The sequence below is a fragment of the Marmota marmota genome, unplaced genomic scaffold (genome assembly GCF_001458135.2).
Source record: "Marmota marmota marmota unplaced genomic scaffold, marMar, whole genome shotgun sequence".
Classification (NCBI taxonomy): domain Eukaryota; kingdom Metazoa; phylum Chordata; class Mammalia; order Rodentia; family Sciuridae; genus Marmota; species Marmota marmota.
In genome coordinates, this window is record NW_025999900.1 from 4,174,407 (window position 1) to 4,194,540 (window position 20,134).

The window sequence follows — 20,134 nt, forward strand, 5'->3', positions numbered from 1 at the left end:
TATCCTCAACTATCCCCCCTCCCCTCCCCTCCCATCTTCTCTCTCTACCCCATCTACTGTAATTCATTTCTCTCCTTGTTTATTTTCCCATTCCCCTCACAACCTCTTATATGTAATTTTGTATAACAATGAGGGTCTCCCTCCATTACCATGCTATTTCCCTTTTCTCTCCCTTTGCCTCTCACCTCATGTCTCTGTTTAATGTTAATCTTTTCTTCCTGCTCTTCCTCCCTGCTCTGTTCTTAGTTGCTCTCATTATATCAAAGAAGACATTTGGTATCTGTTTTTTAGGGATTGGCTAGCTTCACTAAGCATAGTCTGCTCTAGTGCCATCCATTTCCCTGCAAATTCCATGATTTTGTCATTTTTTAGTGCTGCGTAATGCTCCATGGTGTATAAATGCCACATTTTTTTTATCCATTCATCTATTGAAGGGCATCTGGGTTGGTTCCACAGTCTAGCAATTGTGAATTGTGCTGCTATGAACATCGATGTGGCAGAAACATAGGGACTTGTGCATGCTAAGGAAGTACGCTACCATTGAGCTACATCCCCAGTCCTTTTTATTCTTTATTTTGAGACATGGTCTCCCTACATTGCTCAGGCTGGCTTCACACTTTGAATCCTCCTGCCTCAGCCTCCTGAGTAATTAGGAGAGATTTCTTTTTTTTTTTTTTTTAATACCAGTCTGTTAGCAGATATCAGCTTTTGGAAGTTGATATGTTATGCAAATTATTCTGAGGCCTCTTTCAGTCATTTAGCAATATTCAGTTATGAACTAGGTTTTTAAGAAGAAAATATAGTTAACACCTCTTTATGTAGTATCATCAAATATTCTACATGAATTATTTTTTTGGAGGGTAGGTAGGTACTGGGGTTTGAACTCAGGAATGCTATATCACTAAGCTATAATCCCAGCCCTTTTTATTTATTTGTTTGTTTTTTTGAGACAGGATGTTCCTGAATAGTTGAGGCTGGCCTTGAACTTGGCTTTGCCTCCTGAATTGCTGGGATTACAGGCTTGAACCAACCTGCCCTGCTCACATAAATGACTTTTTTTTTTCCCACCTGGTATTGAGGGTTGAATCCAGGGACACTACCACTGAGCTACATCCCTACATCCTTAGCCCTTTTGTTTTTTATTTTCAGACAGGGTCTCACTAATTTGCTCAGGCTGGCATCTTCCTGCCTCAGCCTCCTGAGTCACTGGAATCACAGGCATGCACTAACACACCCAGATACATAAGTGACTTTTGCAGGTAACTGCAGCTTGTGATTCTGGCTCCAATTTTTTGTATTAAATTATTTTTTTCAGGGACATTCCAAAAGCCTTTATATTACCTTAAACAAGATACAGGGACTTAAAAAAAATAAACCTTAGGATCATCTATATGAATTTTCACTTTCTACTATTATAATGTAATCTATTGATGTCTTTGGAGCAGCTATTAAAATGTATAGGGCTTTCCACCCCCTATACTAAATGACCCTGAAATGCGATTTTTTTTCAGACTCTTTTTTTTTTTTTTAATATTTTTTTAGTTGCAGATGGACACAATACCTTTATTTTATTTGTATGTGGTGCCAGGGATCGAACCTAGTGCCTCAGGCATACTAGGCAAGTGCTCTACCACTGAGCCACAACCCAGTCCTTTCAGACTCTTTTCTGCCTGAATAGCTTTTTTGGTCTGTTTTTCTTTTGCTTCTATAACTTTGCTACTTTCTTATGCTACTCCTTGTCCTCAATGCTGGGAAACCAAATAAACTATGTATAATAAAAATAAATAATTTCTGAGGTTGGTGCTAAGAATTTCTATGAGTGAATTTAGTATATGTCTGGTGCCCAGACATGGTGACAGATATTTAAACCATTTATAGCCCCCTTTTTGCTTGTCTCCACGTTCTTCAGTATGTTCTGAATATATATGAGGACTAATTACGCAAATATTGAAATTTTGAAAGAGGGTATGAAAGACACCAGGACTGCAGAATAGACTCAAATACTTGAAGAGTGTTCTAAGAGGAATGGTTTTCTTTCTTCTTAAGCATATATCCCTTTAAACTATTTTATTCCAGGGAGTACAATAGGACACTGGAGTAAGAGCAAGGGCTCTGGAGCCAGAGGGTTTGGGCTTAAATTATGGTTCCAAAGCCTCCTACTTAAGTGGTTGTCTTAACTACAGTGTACCTTTATTTCCTTGTTTCTAAAAAGGTGGTAATGATAGTATCAGTTGTTTTTTGAAAAGATGTAGTGAGTAAACAGGTAAAGGATTTAAAAAATATCTAGCATATGATAAGCATGCAATGAATCATAGTTGTTATTACATTGTTTTTATTAGATTCTTTGGTTACCATTAAATTCACTCAGTGTCCAGATTGGTTTTTATTTATGTTTGGTTACAATAATACCGTTACTGTCACTTCTGAGACTAAAAGCTTTTACTTAGTTAGATAGACCCAGCTAGCTTAAAAAACACATTTAAGTAATCTGTTAATTGATTATCTTAGACAGCTTTCAATGGGAATTAATAAATGTACATTAAACCTCTAAGTCTAGACCCAGGTATATGGTGTTGCTACATGACAGATTCTGGATTTCTCAATAAAGTCAATCTAATAATGGGTTTCCTGCTGTGTTGCATATGATAAGAGTTAATATTCTTCTTAAGTGATATCATGCTAAGAATAGAAATTTTACTATTTTAATTTAATTACGTAAGTCTCTCTTTGTTTTGGCAGATCTGTGTAAGAACTGTCATCATGTAGTTGCCAGACATGAGTATACGTTCAGTATCATGGATGAATTTCAGGTAAATGTATAAATTTAAGGGTATATTATTTGGGGAGTGGCCGATATTAAAAATCACTTTGATAATCTAGATATAGTTTTTTGTAAATTAAGTTCTAGCAACTGTTAAGAGACCATCCTTCTCTTTTCCTTGTGCAAGCCGAGAGAGAAAAACTTTAAATATGGATGGATCTGTGCAAACCTGTTTTCATGAAAGTCGCAAATCAAAATGTGTGCCTTACAAATGAGAGCTCAATACTGTCATTTTTATTTATAAAGAGTAGCCCATTGGGGCTGGGGTTGAGGCTCAGTGATAGAGTGCTTGCCTAGCATGCATAAGGCACTGGGTTTGATCCTCATTACCACATAAAAATAAAATTAAGATATTGTGTCCACCTAAAACTAAAAAACAAATATTTTTAAAAAAACGATTAAAAAAAACAAGTAGTCCATTATGACTTCTTATGAATTTACTATTGTGCTTCCTTTTTCTTTGCCACTCTGTGATGGCACAACTGTTGACTTTAAATGTTGGCCAGTCCACCTAACTATAATTGCTGGGCATGGAAATTCCAGTAAGAATATTATTTTTTTTAAATATAAAAATACTTTAATTCATGTTGTTCTCAAAGAAAAGTAAGTGATTTTTCAAGGGATTAAAAATTGGAGAAGAAATTAAATAGGGGTTATTTTTGTTTTCCCTAGTTGGTATATACAGTTGAACAATGCTGTAGTCTTAGTCTTCGTAAGAAATTGTAATATCATTTGTCAAATAAAATTATAAAATTGGTATATCAAGATGGAAGGAGAAAAGTTGAACCAGTAGAGAATTAGGGATTTATTATAAGGACTTGTGTTCATGCAATTGTGAGAGCATGTGAGGAAGTCTGTGGAGTTTATGGCCAATAGTGCAGGGCTATTCATAGGTCTGATGATGAGGAAGAAAAGCTGAATCTGGGAGACCTAGGACAAACTAGAACCTTTTATTGTTCCTCACTGCCTCTACTTTTAAGCCTTCAGGTTGAGTTACTTATTTTGTATGAACTACATGTTTATCCCTAGGATATAAAGTTCAGAACTTTTAGTTGTCAAGGGAATTTTTTTAAAAAAATCCTTTAAATTTGAGTAGTACTTTAATTAAAAAAAAAAAAAAACTCCCATAACAGAATCAAAAAACAGTATAACCCCTCTCATTCACTCTTATTTTAACATGGAGGAAAGTACTTAGTCACCTGTCATAGTCTGATATGTGCAATTAATCTAAATAACATCTTAACTATAACTCTTCAACCTCCAAAAATTATGCCTTAAAATATTTATAAGAATGTGTGACTTAGGGCAAAATCAAGATCTCACTGAATTAGTAGTAGCCAAATAAGGGAATAAATATATCATGGGCTTAAAGATACAGCTGTGTCATTTTATAGAAGGAAAGGAGGGTGCTTCAAGCTATTTGCCAAAAGCTCCTATGAGCTTTTTAGAGCCCCCGAATGGATATTGAGATTGTCTGTTTATGTCCCAACAGAGCCATTTAAATCAATGTCATGGTCTGGGGTTGTGGTTCAAGAGGTAGAGCCCTCACCTAGCATGTGAGAGGCACTGGGTTCGATCCTCAGCACCACATACAAATAAAATATTTTATTCTATACTGGTTTTCCTTTATGACTGAATGCAGCAGTCTACAAAGATGTCCCAGAAAAAGGTAAAGGAAGACAGCTGGTAGTCACAATGCCTAGACAGGGTGAAGTGCTCTCAGAAGAACTCTTTTAAAACAGACTCTATCTCCAGTCTCCTCACCCAACAGCTACTTCCCCCAGCCCATATTCTGTACTCTACCATCAGAGGATTTTTGTTTTCCCATGGCGCAACTTTAGCTGTGGTATAATATCCAAGCTTCTCATTTCAGGATTCTCCCTGGGCTGACTCAGCTTCCTTTTCTCTTATTTCCCATGACTCTTCCTTACCTACAACATGGGTGGCAGTGTCCCAACTTTAGACTCTTCCCTCTCTTCTATCAGAGAGGGAGATTTTTATTCTCTCCTCTCTAATGATACCCCATGTCATTTACTCATCAATCACGTTGACTCTTTCTAGCATCCTCTTCCCACCGACCCCATGGGATTTAAAATTTTTTTTTTACATTAAACATATTTAGTTCTTTTTTATTTGTTAAAAATAAACTTAAATTCTTTTATTTTACTTCACTACCTCTGTGATTCATCCTATAATCATTTCTTTCCTTTCTTTGTTTCTTTATTTGAGTAGGTCTATATAAAGACTTACTGTTCTCCTTATTTCCCTATATTCCTCTTAAATACCTACAAACTGATTTTCATTTTTGTTTGATTTGAACTGCTGTCCCCTAGGTTTCCTATAGTCTAACCAATGATTAGTGATTTTTGCCTCTGTTCCTAATTCTCTTAACATCTCTCTGGATCTGATTTTGTTAACCACTGTTATCTTTTTGCAGTATTTCTTCCCTTGGGGTCAATAGCACTTGACTTTTTCTTCTCTTTTATTAAATCACTTTAACTGCTCCTTTGCTTTTTTTAAAATATTTTTTTAGTTGTAGTTGGACACAATATCTTTATTTATTTTTATATGGTGCTGAGGATTGAACGTAGTGCCTCACACTTGAGAGGCAGATGCTCTACCAATGAGCTACACTCCCAGCCCTCCTTTGCTTTTTTCTCATTTCCTTTCCTATTTTTCCATGATACCCCTGAGCTTTGGTCTCTGGTCAGGAACTTTCACTATACTTCCTCCTATAGTGAGCACACATGCACTCAATCTTAGATCTTCCAAATCTCCTTCTCCAAGCCTAACACCCTACCTGCCCTCCTTTTATCTTTTGTTTCTGACTAAACTACTTAACTTCTATCTTCCATGTCAACAACCATACCCACTCAAACCTAAACTACTGCAGCAGCCCCTAAACTGTAGTTCTATATACTGCAATGGAATTAATCTTTCTTAAACATCTCATCCCGCACTCCCCGTTTAACCTCTAAGTACAGTTGTTTCCCCTCTTACTACCTATGTCACCTGCTTGCTGTTTTCATGTCACATTTATTCATGCATTTTCCTTGATTTGAATTATTCCTTTTCTGTCTTCAGGTGCCGCAGTCTGGCTGGGCACACAATCACGAGCCACCACACAGCTTGTAGATTCAAACAGCAACTCTTTATTCCCGAACTCACACCAGCCGTCTACAATCACGTTCTGGGGAAATCCACGTTCTCTGCCCAAATCCAAATCCACTGGGCCTCTATCTCCAAAATATACTGTCTGAATCCCATGAGAACTCAAGGGGAACTCAGGCAGCAGGATACGCCCTATTCCCAGCAGGAATAATCTTAAACCTTAAACCTGGAACCTAAACCGGGAACGCCCTAATCCGCCTTGGTCCTTGAGCAAGGTCACCTACATTCAATGTCACTGCAACATGGGGTACACTGGCAAGGAAATTGTCATACCTACTTGGCTAATGGCTCCCAGCATTCAGGCCAATTAAATCGTATCTCTTTCTATTGGAAGTTAAATTCTGTCTCTTTCTTGCTCTTGATGGTACAGTCTGTGTTCCTTTCTCCCTTTTCTGAACTTTCCTTGTACTTGCATCAGGCTTTTAATCAAGTAAATGGCCTCTTTGGAACTTTTGTATCATCCTGATCATCACAGGAACTCTTTTTTCTCAGCTACCATGACTTATTATCCTCATCCCCACCCTTTTATTTTATTCCAACGCCTTTTTGGTGGGTGGGTGTGGTAGGGGATACCAGAGATCGAACTCAGGGGTACTCAACCACTGAGCCCATATACCCAGCCCTGTTTTGTACTTTATTTAGAGATGGGGTCTCACTGAGTTGCTTAGGGCCTTGCTAAGTTGCTGCGGCTGGCTTTGAAATAAACTCGCGGTCTCCTGCCTCAGCCTCCCAAGCCACTGGGATTATAGGCATTCGCCACCATGCCCAGCTATTCTAATGTCTTATGGGAAATTTAAACAATAAAAAGTAAGCAGCTCCACTGCCCAGCTTCAAGTTGCTTTGCTTAAATTCACTCTTAGCTCATCTCTCCACAAGACTATTTTGAAGTAAATCCCAAATATACTGCTATCTCTGTAAATACTTCTAAAAGATCTCTAAAAGATAAGAATTCTGTTTTTGTCACACTTGGTAGCACATGCTTGTAATCCCAGCTACTTGGGAAGTTGAGGAAGGAGGATTCCAAGTTCAAGGCAGCCTGGGTAACTTAGTGAAACCCTGTCTCAGAATACAATTTAATATAATTTTTTAAAAGCCTGGGCATATAGCTTAGTGATAGTGCTTGCCTAGCATGCAGAAGGCCCTGGATCCAATCCCCAGTGCCATGAAAAAAAAAAAAAAGGATTATGTTTTTTAAATAACCTTAATACAATTACTGAACAAGGTAAGATTTTTCTGATGGCCAAACTAGTGGGTAAGGTGGAGACAGATTTATAGAGTTCAAACAGAAAATACATTATAAATGGTTTACAGGTTGTTTTTCAAAATCCCTTGGCAAAAAAACTCTTAAATGAACTATGTGTTTACCTCAAGGAATAAGAGAGGAACTCCTGTTAGATTGCTTTCTGTTCCTCAGTGGGCCAGGGAAGAGGACATGGAGTCAGAATTAACAGAGAAAAATAGGCACCAAGAGACCCTCAAATAAACAAAAGATAACAATAAAACAAAAGATCTCATCTCACCCCAATGTGATCAACCCATTCTTCCTCCCAAATCTCTAACCGTAGGCCCTGCCCAGATGGAGCCCTTGAGGGTTCCCATGAATAACTGGGCAGTGGGGCATGGTGGGGAGGGCAAGTATTATTCTCCCTACTTGGCCAGTTTTGGTAAAAGATGTCCTAATCCCACCATATTCCTGGAAGCACAGGGAACTGTGTTCCTAGCTTCCCAAGTTAAAATTCTAGATATACTTTCCCACAGAAGCACTACTGTAGATGGTTAGATTCTATAGCACTTGTACAGTATAAATTTAAAAGACTTTCAGATTTTCCTGGGAACCTAACTGTCAAGTACATAACATCACTTCTTTGGGAAACTGCTTTTGAATTCCAGACAACTGACTTAACAATGAAGTTTGGATTCCAGACCGCCTATTCAGTAAAGATTATAGGTATAATTGGTCTAACTGATTTAATAATCTTGCCAGATGATATAATGTGTTTGTTTTTTTCTTCCAAGTAAGATTTTAAGTTTTTTAAGGTTACACTTTGTCCTTGCCTTCTTTCTTATCTGCCAGTGCACCTAGCATATTGCACAGCACATAGGCACTGAGGAGAAACTTGACAAAGGAAATACTAGTTGAAAATTCAGATACTTGTCTAGCTTCACATGTTTTTCTTTTTTGCGTCTGTTGCTTTTTTCTTGAGGTTGCCATCCTGCTAGTAATGTCTGATGGATTACAGCAGTAGGTATATTTGAAAGCAATAAAAGTCCTTGGAGAGGATAGATTTTTATTTTATTTTTAATTCATGAGACTTGTATTTATTCTCTGAGCTCTAGCCTCCATGAATTTCTACTCTTGAGTATAGAGTAGAATTTAAAATTAAGTGTGAGCGCTGGATGTGTGTCTCAGTAGAACATTTGCAAGACCCTATTCAATCCCTAGCACAATCAATCAATCAATAGAAAAAATTGTGTGGTCATTAAGAAGCTGTCTTTCTAGAGCCACAACTAAGCCCCTTCTTTGAACTCACAGTAGGAAATGGAAAGGCAGTAGCCTGCTTCTGGGGCTTTGTGCCATCGCCAGTGTTTACTTCTGTGACCCTCTCTAATGACTGTCCAGACTCAGGAAATATACTGCCTTTCTCTCCAATTTCCACACAACCAGCAGCCTCAACATCAACTGTAGAAATACTAATAGATTTTATATAGATCAATGTTTGTTTTCCCAAAGGAGATAAAAAAGCTTTTTAAGCAAAAAGTTTAAAAGAATTATGTCTCTATTGTTTATGACTTTATTAAATATTCTAGAAAGAGCCAGCTAGGAAAATAAGACTTTGCCTAATGACTTTTCTTAAACTCAGTGCTGTCACATCTGGATATTTATGAAGTCTAAGAAACATGAAACTCCTTAAATAAATGAAATTCTAGGCAGTTAGGTATTTATGTATGAGGCACAACATACTAGTGAATTTAACACAATTTTCCTAGAGTAGATTAAAAAACTTGTTTTAGTTTGGGAATTTTCTCCTTTTCCACTGTCTCCTGTTACATATCAATGTTAAATATCCTAGAAGAGAACAGCTCTGAGACAGAACGTATACTTAGGGATCCAAATAAGACCATTGTCATGTATTTACTTTATATAAACAAAAGGCTCTGGGAAGATGTAGAATTAACCTAAGACATTGCTAATAGGTATTGAAGAAACTAATCAAATGTACAGAAAAATATCCATGATAATTTGTAGAGAAGAGCTTTACTGAACAGAATCAGTTATGAAGCACCTTCCTCCCTGTCCCTTAAGGTAATTATGCACTTTGTCTTGTTCTAGGAATACACCATGCTGTGTCTGTTATGTGGCAAAGCTGAAGATACTATCAGTATTCTCCCTGATGACCCCCGACAAATGACTCTGTTATTCTAAGACTCCTTCTGAAGTTCTGTTGTAACTATGTTATGTTGGTTCACAGAAAGCCTGATAGTTTGTTTAATAATGAAAAGTTCTCTGCATATTTTCTTTCATGCTAAGACCTAAATATTCTTTGAAATAAAAGTAATTTGGGAAATTATTGTCCCTAGAGTTGAGTTCTTCTGTTGAAGTTTCTAGTTCACATCAGTGTAGCCAAAGTGAAATATCTTTGTTGTGGTTATTTGACCAGAAAAATAATTAGAATGAGTGCACACCTAGTGCCCAGATCTTGGTTTCTCCTAAAAGGAACCAGGACTTCTTGGAAAAATGTCTGGTGGACTAGAGCAGGAAATAAGTATCTGGAAATGAGCCTGGAGCATCTTGTGTCACAAAAAAAATTAAGTGCTAATTTTAAAAATGTCAAAATTATTAGGGCTATATCAGACAAAGGAGTCAAATGGAGAAGCTTCCAGTGACCAAAGCTGGAACAATTTGAGCAGCAAAATAAAATTATATTGGATTATAACCCAAACTACATAATAAATAACTGTGAGTCCTTCATTACCGGTAAATAAATGGTTGAATAAGGGAATGAATAAAGAAATGGGAGAGAATAGACACATCTTCTGTACAGAAAAATTCCAAATAATTTCTGTAGATACTCCCCACCTGAAGCATAGGCTGTTCATAGTGACTTCCTTCCAAGAAATATGGAACTGGGGAATAGCTTTACAGTGGAGAAACTTGGTAAACATTAGCTGAGCCAGGTTATCAAGGTTAACATCATCAGTGATGAGCCATGTTGATAGCATGTACTCTTTTTTTAATATTTTTATATGTATGGACCTTTATTTTATTCATTTATTTATATGTGGTGCTGAGGATCGAACCCAGTGCTTCATACATGTTAGGCAAGCGCTCTACCACTGAGCCACAGCCTCAGCCCTGATAGCATGTACTCTTGATGTGATAGGATGAGAATGGTGCTTTACCTCTGTGGTATTCCTTCCAAAAAGCCATTACCCCAGTCTAAAATCATGAGAAAAACATCACACAAATCCCAATTAAAGGACATTATGCAAAGTACTTGACCAGTACTCCTGGAAACTGTCAAGTTCTTAAAAAAAACAAAAGTCTGATAAACATTCACAGACAAGAAGGGCCTAATAAGACATGACAATTAAATGTAGTGTGGCATCCTAAAGGGTATCCTGCACCTGAGAAAAAAAGGACATTTGGTTGTAACAGGGGAAACTCTGAATAGCATGGTTTCAGTCACTCCAAAGGGATCTTAGAATGTATTATTTTGCTAGTTAAAAGAGCAACTATGGGGGTCATAAACTTAAGCATTTAGGTCTCTCTGCTATTTGGTATCAATATAATCATTAAACATAGCATTGCTTGGGATTTCATTGTCCCATTCCTATAACATTGGGTTAATAAAATGTGATATACTCATTTTGCATTGTTAGGAGATCCAAATGAATTAATGTAAAATACTTTAGAAAGCATATAAAGTACAAAGTACAATGTGGTGGCTTCAGTTAGTTCTTCTCATTCTGAAACCAGAACTTCAGGGGTCCAGCTTTAGATATTGTTTCCTCTTTACATATAAGAGATTAGAAAATTCTGAGCTAAAGGTTTGCTTATAAGGAAAAAAATTAGCCAATTATTCATTGTTGATACCAGGGAAAAGCTATATTATGTAACAGCATGGTAATAATAATAGCTGAGGTTTATTGAGTACTTCCTCTGTGCCAACGGACCATTTAAAGCACTTATTTAATCCTCATTAACACCACCATAAGATAAGTACCATCCTTATTCCAACTTTAGAGCCAGAAAAAAACTAAGACACAAAGAAGTAAAGTACTTGCTCAGGGTCATACAGCTACCACAGTGACTGCTTTCCAGCAGTGGTGTTTAGTAAATATGAGGTACAAGGGTCTGTCAAGGTTAGGAAGAGGTTAAGAATATCAGTGACAGCACTCCAAGGAATCTCGGCATGTCAGATAAAGATTTATTACTCAGAAAAGTTAAGTCAGCTGCTCCTTAGGGATCAGTTGTTTTATTCCTGGAAAATGTTTTCCATTTTGCTGCAAATCTATATCTGACCTGCTGAGGAAATCGTTCGGTGAAATGAATCCAAAAAGCAGAGAAAATGCTTCATTACTTTAAATAGCAGCCCTAGGCCCATTATATCCTCTATATTCCAGAATTGTCCTGTCTTGGAATTTGCTAATGCTTCCAACTTTGTCATTCGAAGCTCAGGAGTATGATCTTATATGCCCTTGCTGGTATCCTTGTCTATAGCAGAATATCTGTTTTGAACTATGTATTACAAAAGTTAAAAACATAAGATCCTATCCATGTATTTGATTATTATTCAGTCAGCGTGATGATGTGTTTGTGACACTGTCTTTATCATCTTTTAGACCCTTTCTTGGGTCAAATGGAATAAAGACCTCTTGAATCCAGTTGCACTGAATCCTTGTTTTTCTGTTCAAATAAAGAAACCAGACAAAAGCATTAGTCTTCTTTACTCCCCTTCCTGAGATTTAAGAAGGAAAAGAAATCACCTGTGCATGTCGTTGGAAACCTGGGCTGGTCCTCATTCTTTTTCTACTTGCTTCATCATGTACAGATCTGGCTTCTTGCTAGTAAGATTGTTGAAGTTAAAAGCTTGTTGTTGTATTATCTTAGCTAGCTCTGTCTTTCTCAAATGTTCTTGGTATCTCCCAGTAGACAGAGCCTTCCAGTACTGATTAATTGATATATTAATTGATATAGCTTGTGTACAATCAGGTATATTCTGTTACTTGTAATTTATCATGAAGAGGTGTATGTTCACATTTCTTTATTTCAGTATATCAGAAATCCTTTCAGTTTCATTCTTTCATTTTGTGAGCAAGGTTAGTTTCTTGTCTGAATTTGAAGTTCTCAATACTAAAATGTATGTTTCTTGCTGTAGTACAAGTCTCCATTATGAGATGGTTGGTTAGAAAGGAAATCAAGAGAACTCAGTCCAGAATAGGCTTTACCACTTGTTAATGGGGAGACATTGTACCAGTTATCCTGTCTTTCTTCAGTAGAAGAATGAAAACAATTAAACCTCCTTCACAGAATTTTAATCAAATCAAATGATATAATGTAAGTGGAAACATTTTGATGTTGTGTAGTGTTGGGTTCAGGCAGCTCTCGGTGCCCTTTATGAAGGGAAATCTAAGCTAGAAGAAGCACGGTTGGAGTTAAGAGTAGATGTTTTAGTGTTAGACTGATCTGGCTTTAACTTTTGGCTCTGCTCTTTATTAACCTTTTGTCTTTGGCAGGTCTCTTGCCCAACTACTTTCTCTTTTAATAGAAATAAAAATTCCTCATGGGATCTGTATGAGGATTAAATAATCTGATATATGGGACAGTGTGTGAACATAGTTAATATTCAATAAGTGGTATTTTGGATGATGGTTGTGATGGTGATGATAATAAAGTTCTAGAGTTTGGCTCAGTATTTCTTAAACTAAGAAGATATAACTGTGCGAACACAGTCATGAAAACAGCCAGCAATTTCAGTCTCTAAACCTTTGCCTCCTAAAATCACTTCTTCCTAGCTATATATTTTTTTGTAAGAGCCCTTAGAGAAGCAATTCTCTGTCATTTCTCTAAATTGAGCAGCATTACCTCCCTACTTCTGGCAGAGCCTGCTAATGAGACTTCTCTCTACTTCTGAGCACCCCCAGGGAAATTTGATTAAAAGATTTTGTTTATCCAGGAAAGTGGGTGATTACATTAAAGCTTTGCCTCATGACCATTTCCAGGCTGCTGCTTCTGAGGATGAAAGGGTGGCAAATGAGATGAGGAATAAAAGAAAGGAACCCTTTTTGTGTGGTTTTATCAACACAAGAAAACTTTAGTAAAGCTGAAGGCCTTGTAAATCAGTCTCCTCCCATTCTCCTCTCCTGTTTCCTCTGGAGCCAAACTGATCAGGTCTTGTCTGAATCACAGCATTTCCCCTGCCCACGTGAGGAGTCTTCTTTCTAGCATTATGGCCCCTTTGACACTCTGCAAAATTACAGACACCCAGCTTCCCATTCCTTTGGGAATCCCTAAATAATTCTTTAAACTAGAGCCTCATGGGAACGACCCAACACCCCACAGTGGCATATCAGGCCCTAAAATGCCTGTGGCATAACAATATCTGGGAGAGCTGGCTGTTTTGGGATGTAACAAGCTGTAGCACTATCAAGATGATGCACAAATCATACCGGCATCCAATATGAATTCCCACTGTTATCAGAGAAGCAACTTATCTGCAGTTACAGCTCTAAAATCAGTGTCTTGCCCGCCCCTCTCCCCAGCAGTTGGCTTTAAGAGAAAGAATCTGAAAGGTTCAAGTTTTTAGAAGAGTCAAGTTAAGGTCAGTCTTAATTTAGCAGAAGGCCCTGCAGAAGGATGCCAGGGAATTCCCACTGTAATGCTCAGGTTACCTTTTTGAAATATAGCACCATTGATGACAGCTCTCATTGAAGGTTGGACAGTATGGATTCTTAACCTCTATTCCACTGTTTGCTTCTCAGATAATACCAGTGCATGAAAAAATGGTTATAGGGTGCAGATTCAAGGAAAAATACTTCCCCATTCAACATTGGGATTCTCAAGCAGTGTGTCTAGTTTGTAGAACTGGCCCTTCAGAGCTTCAGTGAAGAGAAGTGAAATATTCCATCTAGTGGTCAAAGAAGGGAAAGTTGAAATGAGAAGGTTCCAGGATGAGGTTTGTTAGGCATAGTGATGGGACAGTGGCCTCTTAGCAGGTATCTTCTCCAGAACATGATAGAACCTGGTCTTTGTGGTATTGATCCTTTCTGAATATGCCTGCACTATAGAAGGACTCTGGGACACCCTCCCTGCTAAGCCAGTCAGCACACAGGGCACCAATCGTGTTTTGGCAGATTGTAAAATGTCTCTTCTCAGGGAGGACTTCCCTCTCATGTCCCCACCCTCACGGAGGAAGAAGTGAATCCAATCATTCATGCCTCTGTTTGTTTGAATTTGTGAATATATGAATTTGAGAAGAGTAATGGTAAATATGAATTTTAAAGGGATGGAGGGTCATTCTAGCTAAAGATCGAAAACATCCAATAAGTTAATCGGGGGGAAAGATAAAGTGCTCTTTGTTTCCAGTAACTGCACCCTCTATACTCTTGCTGTCAGTAAATGTTGACCAAACTGCCTTTCAGGAATGTGTAGGTACAGGTAATATCTAGTTGTCTCAGTATTCACAGTGACATGAAGTCTTCCTGATTATAATCTTCCAATGACCTCCCAGCATGCTCAGCCAAAGGGCCCACTGTCTTTTCCTCTTCTTCACTACTTCTTCTTCCCCACCCCCAGTTTTGAAGAGCCATAAAATAACACAATTCACATTTTCTGCCACTGCAGACCGTGACCAGAGCCTGCTGTCCAGACAGTAATCAGGGTATCCCCTTGATCGGAGCCTCCCTCCACCACACCTTTGTGTGCTGCCAGTGCCCCTGTCCCACCTGCAGTTTGTACTACCCTCTGCCCTCTGTCCAGGAAGAAGACACAAAGAGCCTGGCCATTTCTACATCAGCCCTTTATTGGACTCATCCGGCAGGCTGGCCATGGGCCCTTCACACTTCTCAGACACCACCCATAAGGATTTAGGAAGGTGCCATCATTCTGTGAAGGCCCAAAGCCTGCCCAGTCTTAGAGCCCCAAGTTGGTCTCCAGAGGGTTGAGAGAGGAAAAGGAAAGAGGCAGATGGGAGAGGCAGGGCTCTTCAATGAAGGGGTGACATGGAGGGAAGGCTTCGGTCCAGCAGTGGCTCCCAAGGGGACACTGCATCCTGGGGAAGAAAACTCAGGGACTGGATAGAGCAGGAGATCGTGTGCGGAGCAGCTCCCATCTATATGGCAACTTTGAGGAGGCGCTTGATATCCGGCTCGATGTTGATTGTGGGGAAGGTGCGGCTGTAGCGTCGGAAGGGCTCCCCCTCCGGCCCTATGAGGAACTTTTCAAAGTTCCAGGACACATCTGAGCGGCGCACTGGACTCCAAATGATGAACTTGGGATCGGTCATGAGGGAAAAAGGGTCATCATACGGGTAGGGCAGCTTGTCCTTCAGGTAGGCGAAGACGGGATGCTCATTCTGCCCATTCACCTCACACTTTTGGACAAGAGTAAAGGTGGGCTGGTATCCACCCCCCGGGCGGACGTACTTGAGACTGTTCAGGATCTCCTCATTCTGACAGTTCTCCTGGGGGAGGAAGGGGAGGAAGAAGACAGAGCGTGGAAAAGGGTCAGGAAATGAAGGTTCCACAGCATGCGAATCTTTCACCCTCCTACACTCCCTTCCCAGGATCCTTTTTCCCTAGATGGGTGTCCTCCATTTGCTCGGCCCTTCTCTAGACTCGGATTTTTTCCCCTCTCCTAGCTATTGTTGATGGTGTGCTAGGCCATTTCTGAAAGTTCTTGGCGTTCCTAGCTTGGCTGTTCTTATACTTAAAAATTTAGTATGTTTGAATCATTTCTTCCGACTCCAATGATCCTGAGCAGTGTTTTTTTTAAAGCTTCAAGTGACCTTGAGTTCCAGGCAGACAAAGAAAAGAAAGGGAGGCTCAGGTCATACTGCCCAGAACCTGTCGGTCTACTTACCTCCCTGCCTCCCTGTCTACACATGTACACACATGCTCTGCACTCCCTACCCCCATTCTCCCTTTCTTCTGCCCTGGTTGTGCCTCCCTTGCTTCTGATTACACATTGAGTACAGCCTTTGCCTCTGCCCTGCTCAGCTCCTCAAAGCAGGGTGAAAGTGAGGCCCAGGGGACTGGACTTAGAGCGTCTAGCTTTCCTCCTGCCTTGTCCTAGAACTGAAGTGCAAATAGGACAACACTTTGGGGAAGAAAGACTCCAACCAAGAAAATGTAGTTTTCAGATGTCATAAAGGCAAAGCAAGTTAGAGACCACAATGATAGTCTAAATGGAACTACTTAGTGACCATCAGGAATGACTCAAATAGGATAGAGGGTTGAGGGTTCTAGGATAGGTGTGTGGAGGGTGGGCAGGAAAGGAAACAATGCTTGAAAGTTAAAGATTGTGAATATGTAATTACTTTCTCACTTGTAGGCTGCTGTCCAAAGCTCCTCCTCTCTACTGACTGTTCTCGGCTACAAAGGCTTTAGCTCAGAAACTGTTACCTATCTTTCCCTTCCCACTGCCACCCCAGTCCTGTTCCCACTCAGCACTTCTCACCCCGACAACTCAAAAAGGCTGGTGAGATCCCTTATTTTCCACCCCTTCCTCCCCAGTCTGAGAGTCAGATGTCTCCCTCTGGGAAAAAGTCCCCACCTCTGATCTACCAGAACCTGCGAGTGCTGTCAGTTCCCAGCCATCATAACATTCATGAGCCTGCTGACTCTATTAGATTTCTAATCTCTTAATGCAAATGGCTGGCTGGCTCCTAGGTTGTGGTCCCTCTGGTGACTAACTAGGCGGAAGTAACAGGGTAAGCCTGGGGTACCTCTAGGGCAGGAGGTTTTACCCATTCTGTCTCTCCTGCCTGGTAAAGGCTGGCAGGGAGGGAAGGAACAGTGAGAGCAGTAATGGTTGGACTCTGGTTTGTCAGTCAGTGATCCTTCAGCCTTCCTGCTTACATTTTGGTTAATTCTACATGGCCTTTTTATGCCATTGCGAATCGAACTTAGGGGATTATAATTAGAGTGTTTGCTTGGGGACATTCTAACTACTTATACAATTAAAATCACAAGTAGAAATAGAAGAATCCCTAAGAGATAACTTAAGGTGTGCAGGCTGAAGATTCATAACAACTCGACCTGTTATTCAGAGACAGGTGTGTGTGGTGCCCAGAGGGGACACACATGCAAGTTACAAATCTTTCCCTTTCATCATATTCACTTTCCACTGACTGATTTAAACAATCTTCAATCCAAGTAATAAATTGCTTACATTTGCATAATGCTTTATATTTTTCTATTTACCTTTTTATATCTCACCCCATGAATCTTACAATAATCCTGTGAGCTAAGTGGTATTATCTCCAATTTACACATGAGGAAACTAAAACAAAAATCAAGTGTCTCTTCCAAGGACACATAGCCATTAAAGAGAAGAACTTGAGTGAGTCTAATTCTAGTTTGATTCTTGACCTTCTGGTTCCTCCATTCATTCATTCAACAAATATTTAATGAGTGCCTTCAGTACCCTAGGCAGTGATGACACAATGGAGAGAAAAATAGACCTGGAACCAGCCTTCATGGACTACAGTGGGAAGACAGTAAATAATAAACACCCACCCCAGTGTTTAGTCTCATAGCGTGTCTACTGCCCCTAAGTATTCACATGCTCCCAAAGACCTAGGTTGAAGGACATGCCCACAATTCTTGACACTCAAACACTCAAAGTCATTCACCCCCTTCCCTTATCCTACTCAAGCTTCATCAGCCCAGTTCCTTGGGCACAACACAAGGGACACCTCACCTGATGTCCAAATTGGTTGCAAGGGAAACCAAGAACCACCAGGCGCCTGGGAAATCGGCATTGCAGCTCGTTGAGTTGGGTGAAGTCCCGGGTGGTAGTGCCTCAGAGAGAGGCCACGTTCTCAATGAGCACTGCCCTGCCTCGGAAGGTGTTGAAATCCACCTTCTCGCCATCCAGGCTGATGGCACTAAGGTCATAGAAAGACTTGGCGATGTAGGCCATGGTGAAGCGCAGAGTGAGTCTTGCAGAGTGCTGTGCACCCACTTACAGGTCTCTCAAGGGAGTGGGGAGGAAGGAGGACCTAGGAAGGACAGAAGATCTCACAATGGGCCTTTGCGTTCTCAGGATGACTTAGCAAAAGCAGGACTCACCTGTATGCATTGTTTGAACAAGGTGATTGCTCCTCCTACTTACAGTCGCCTCCCGGCCCCACCCTGCTGGCAACCTGGAAAGGACCAATTTGATAGCTATGAGCAGATGTAAATAATTCACTACTTGCAGGAAACCAGAGACCTAAAGGTCGCATAGGGAGGAAAAAAGGGAGGGAGACATACAAGATTGACTCCTGCTTTCCCCAGCAAGTTATTTTCACTTGGCACAGACATTTATTGAATGCATTTATGGAGTGCCAGTCTGAATTGTGCAGAGAGGTGAGTCTGCTGAGATCTGAAAGATGAGGAAGAGAATTGGGGAGTGTGCCCACCTGACTCAGATGACCCCTGAAATGTACATATTACTCTTCACCTATTTCTATTTGGCTATTACCTTCCAGAAGCACAAAATCCAAGGAACCCTTGGGAGGAGTTTGTGTCATTTCCTAGAAAAAATGACTTCCAGTGCCTCAGCTTGCACAGGCAAAAGAGATGAAGACTTTCAGTGAGTGGTAGTCCCTGTCCTGCCTTGTCCCTGCCTTGCACCATCTCCTGTGTTATAGCCTCCACCTCCACCTCACCTCCACCCCCAGTCATGAGGATGGAGTGGTTGCTAGGATAACGGTGAGGATGAATCACAGAACAGGTGGGTAAACTGCATCCCTTCTTTCCCAAAAGGTTCAGTCCCCAAGAGTTGTTTGTTTTTCCCCCTTGGAGGTGAATGTGTGTGTGTGTGTGTGTGTGTGTGTGTGCTGTGCTGACCCTCTCCCCACAGAAGAGTGCATCGAGGCTGGGCATGATGGTGAATACCTGTAATCCCAGTAGCTCGGGAGGCTAAGGCAGGAGGATCACGAGTTCAAAGCCCGCCTAAGCAAAAACGAGTTGCTAAGCAACTCAGTGAGACCCTGTCTCTAAAAAGAATACAAAATAGGGCTGGGGATGTAGCTCAGTGATTGAGTGCCTCCGAGTTCAATCCCCGGTACCCATCCCCACCAAAAAAGAGTGCATCAAAGCATGGCTACTGTCGTTCTTGATCCAAGTGGGCTGTCCATGATGTCAATACCAGTCACACAGCCTGGCATCTTAGGACTTGCTAAGGGCTATCAGGGGAATCCCCCCCAAATAAAAAGCCCACAGAAACTAAACAGACCTTAAAGCAACTTCATTCTTTGATGTACCCACCAACCAAACAAATCACTTCTTAAAAAATGCCTTGGTTTCTCAGTAAGACTGGCTTTCCCTGGCTTTGGGATTTTAGTGTGAAATTTCAGTAAGAAGGTAGATGTTTTCCTGGAGAGTGTTTCCACAGGTACACACCCATTGGGAGCTGCCTCCTAGAACAAAGAGTAAGCAAGACTGGGGAGCAGCTGGTCTTGAGAGTGATTTGTTGAGATGGAGGAACTACTCACCAGGGAGCGCCTAGCTGTTCTGCGTTGCGGCGTGTTCATGGCTGTTTAAGTGCACAAGAACCCCATATCTCATCTGGCTGCTCACTAAAAGCAAGCTTCCGTGATCTAAGTGGGAATGGAATCTTTTGCCACCAGAAGGAGTGGCAGGAACAAAGTGTGTCCTCTGCTAAGGCTGGAAAGAGTTCCTGGATGTCACCCAAAAGTGTCCATACCAAGCCACTGAGTCAGAGGGACTTGGCTCTGACAGTGACTGAAACCTTGACATTAACTTGCCATATTTATCTTCCTGCCTAGAGCTTCCCCTAGTACCTGGGCTCCGGAGACACCTCTTAGTGGCTGCCCCTTTGCAAGCCTTCTTGGGCCAGGCCATAGGAGCTCAGAGTATGGCGTTGGGGACGCCCTCCCTTTCCTCCAGCTCAACCTAGGATCCGTAGGAGTC

General features: G+C 40.5%; 1 protein-coding gene and 1 non-coding gene across 3 annotated transcripts; one reads left to right on the top strand and one right to left on the bottom strand.

Moving 5' to 3' along the window:
- The first annotated feature begins 590 nt into the window (after positions 1–590).
- LOC107143402 lies at positions 591–9,558 on the top strand. Its single transcript, XR_007345740.1, has 2 exons — positions 591–2,810; positions 9,324–9,558. It is a non-coding gene; the product is annotated as an uncharacterized LOC107143402 (transcript).
- A 5,437-nt stretch (positions 9,559–14,995) lies between these two features.
- On the bottom strand, positions 14,996–19,830 carry Gpx2 (glutathione peroxidase 2). Of its 2 annotated transcripts, XM_048798516.1 has the most exons (4): positions 19,696–19,830; positions 18,287–18,360; positions 17,916–18,216; positions 14,996–15,675 (listed from the first exon to the last, which is right to left on the bottom strand). In XM_048798516.1, exons 3-4 carry the CDS (start codon positions 18,135–18,137, stop codon positions 15,325–15,327), a joined length of 573 nt encoding a protein of 190 aa, XP_048654473.1. In that variant the 5' UTR covers positions 18,138–18,216; positions 18,287–18,360; positions 19,696–19,830; the 3' UTR covers positions 14,996–15,324. The 2 variants fall into 2 exon arrangements, with proteins under 2 accessions (XP_048654473.1, XP_048654474.1); XM_048798517.1 differs by lacking the exon at positions 18,287–18,360 and having other exon boundaries at positions 19,696–19,794.
- Between the last annotated feature and the right edge of the window lie 304 nt (positions 19,831–20,134).